The sequence below is a fragment of the Propithecus coquereli genome, unplaced genomic scaffold (genome assembly GCF_000956105.1).
Source record: "Propithecus coquereli isolate 6110/MARCELLA unplaced genomic scaffold, Pcoq_1.0 Scaffold24, whole genome shotgun sequence".
Taxonomy (NCBI): domain Eukaryota; kingdom Metazoa; phylum Chordata; class Mammalia; order Primates; family Indriidae; genus Propithecus; species Propithecus coquereli.
The window spans coordinates 1,333,309-1,334,936 of NW_012147952.1; the positions used below are offsets into that span (position 1 = coordinate 1,333,309).

The 1,628-nt window shown below is 32.7% G+C and overlaps 1 protein-coding gene across 1 annotated transcript in view; it reads left to right on the top strand.

Moving 5' to 3' along the window:
- The window catches only part of RIMS1 (regulating synaptic membrane exocytosis 1), a 482,695-nt gene that overhangs the window by 193,660 nt on the left and 287,407 nt on the right, over window positions 1-1,628 (top strand). The window contains exon 4 of the mRNA XM_012646050.1: window positions 366-377. Within this exon, the coding sequence (XP_012501504.1) occupies window positions 366-377 (12 nt within the window). The remainder of the gene's footprint in view (window positions 1-365; window positions 378-1,628) is intronic.

The window sequence follows — 1,628 nt, forward strand, 5'->3', positions numbered from 1 at the left end:
TTTAATAAAATATTTCTTTTCAATAATAGGTAAACTACATGTGGTAGAGAAATAACCTTTCTTTCTGAAGAATATTTGAAATGTATATTTACTAACTCAATTCTAAAAATTTCAGAAATTATTGTGCCTAACTTTTGTATCTAACATATAGCAGGACTCATGTGTGTATTTTCAATGAAGAATTGAACAATGTCTATTTTTTAGGAAGAGTAAACATTTACTTTTCAAAATACCTGTGTTTTAACACTTTGAAGAAACACAGAATGTTTTCATAGAACCAGTTTATTAATATGTGGCTCATTTTTGTTTTTCTCTTCTTCTTTTTCTTCTTTCTCTACTCTGCTTCCTTGGATGCTTTCCCAAAGGAGGACAAAGTGGTTAGAATCCATGCTTTCTTTTCTATCATTTGTTATTATATTGTTGTGAACTTTATTAAGTGAATGTGGCACAATGAAATTAAATGTTAGGAAGAGCTCCTTCCCAGTTCTCATTAAAAAAAAAAAATAAGATGAACATCTAGGGGCATTACAGAATTTTATATTAATAGGTAAAGTCTATTCTATTCAATAGACTGGGTTCTTGAAGACAGTGAGGTTTTAATATGATTTATATCATTGTGAGCTTATTTGTTTTCTTAACTCTTTGAGTTTTGATGATTTTTCTGCCTGCCTTCAGGAACAATAAATTATAATGGGCTCTACCTTTTTCAGCACTCAATGGATGCACAGGCAGGCGATTTGAAACTTTATTGCAGAAGCACTGATATAGGGAGAATGGATCAAATTTAAATCAAGAGCTCAGAATATAATTATCTGTGGAACACAAGTAGCAGAGTTGTCATATTGAACCACATTTTTCCCTTTTCTTTTCTGTCCTGTGTAGGAGTATCTCCTTAAGGAAAGGAAAGGGAAAGGTCACTTTTAACTCTTATTGGCAGTAGAAACCACAGAGGCTGTTTGCACTTGGGAAGATAGGTTCCAAATGGAACCTTCAGTCAGCCTCTCCTTTATATGCATACTATACACCTAGATTTGGTGTAAATTACAACTTCCTCACAGCTCATTAATCTCCCAATATGAGACTGAGGCAACGAGTATTTCAGGTTCAATATATTAACTCAGCTGCCTTTGTTCAATATTTTTAGAGCATAAACGATGCACTGCAGTGCATACATGATTAGAAAGCATGACATTAAATTGAACATTGATCTGTGTTTTTAAACTTGATGCTACTATATGTTCATCAATTTTTTCCATGAAAAAGAAATCAGGTTGAAAAATTACATAGGGTAACCTATTTTCACTAATTTTTTTGCTGTATTGTTGATGGCGTGTGGGATCATTTTAGGAGATATAATTTTAATGCAATAATGTACTATATTTAACAAAAATAACTAGAATATTACTCCTGTGGTTTCGTGAATATTATTACTTTGGATGAGACTCCATTTTTTAATGTGGATAATTTTAAATTCCTTTAAAGCATGAAAGTGTCAGTAAATAATAGTGCTAGTGTTATGCAGGCTTGTGGTAAGACTTCAGCTACTCCTGTAGGGGTGGCCAGACTCATTATTCCTTTGACAGCACTTCCCATGACAGCAGGCTATTTGAGCTTATTATGATTACTGG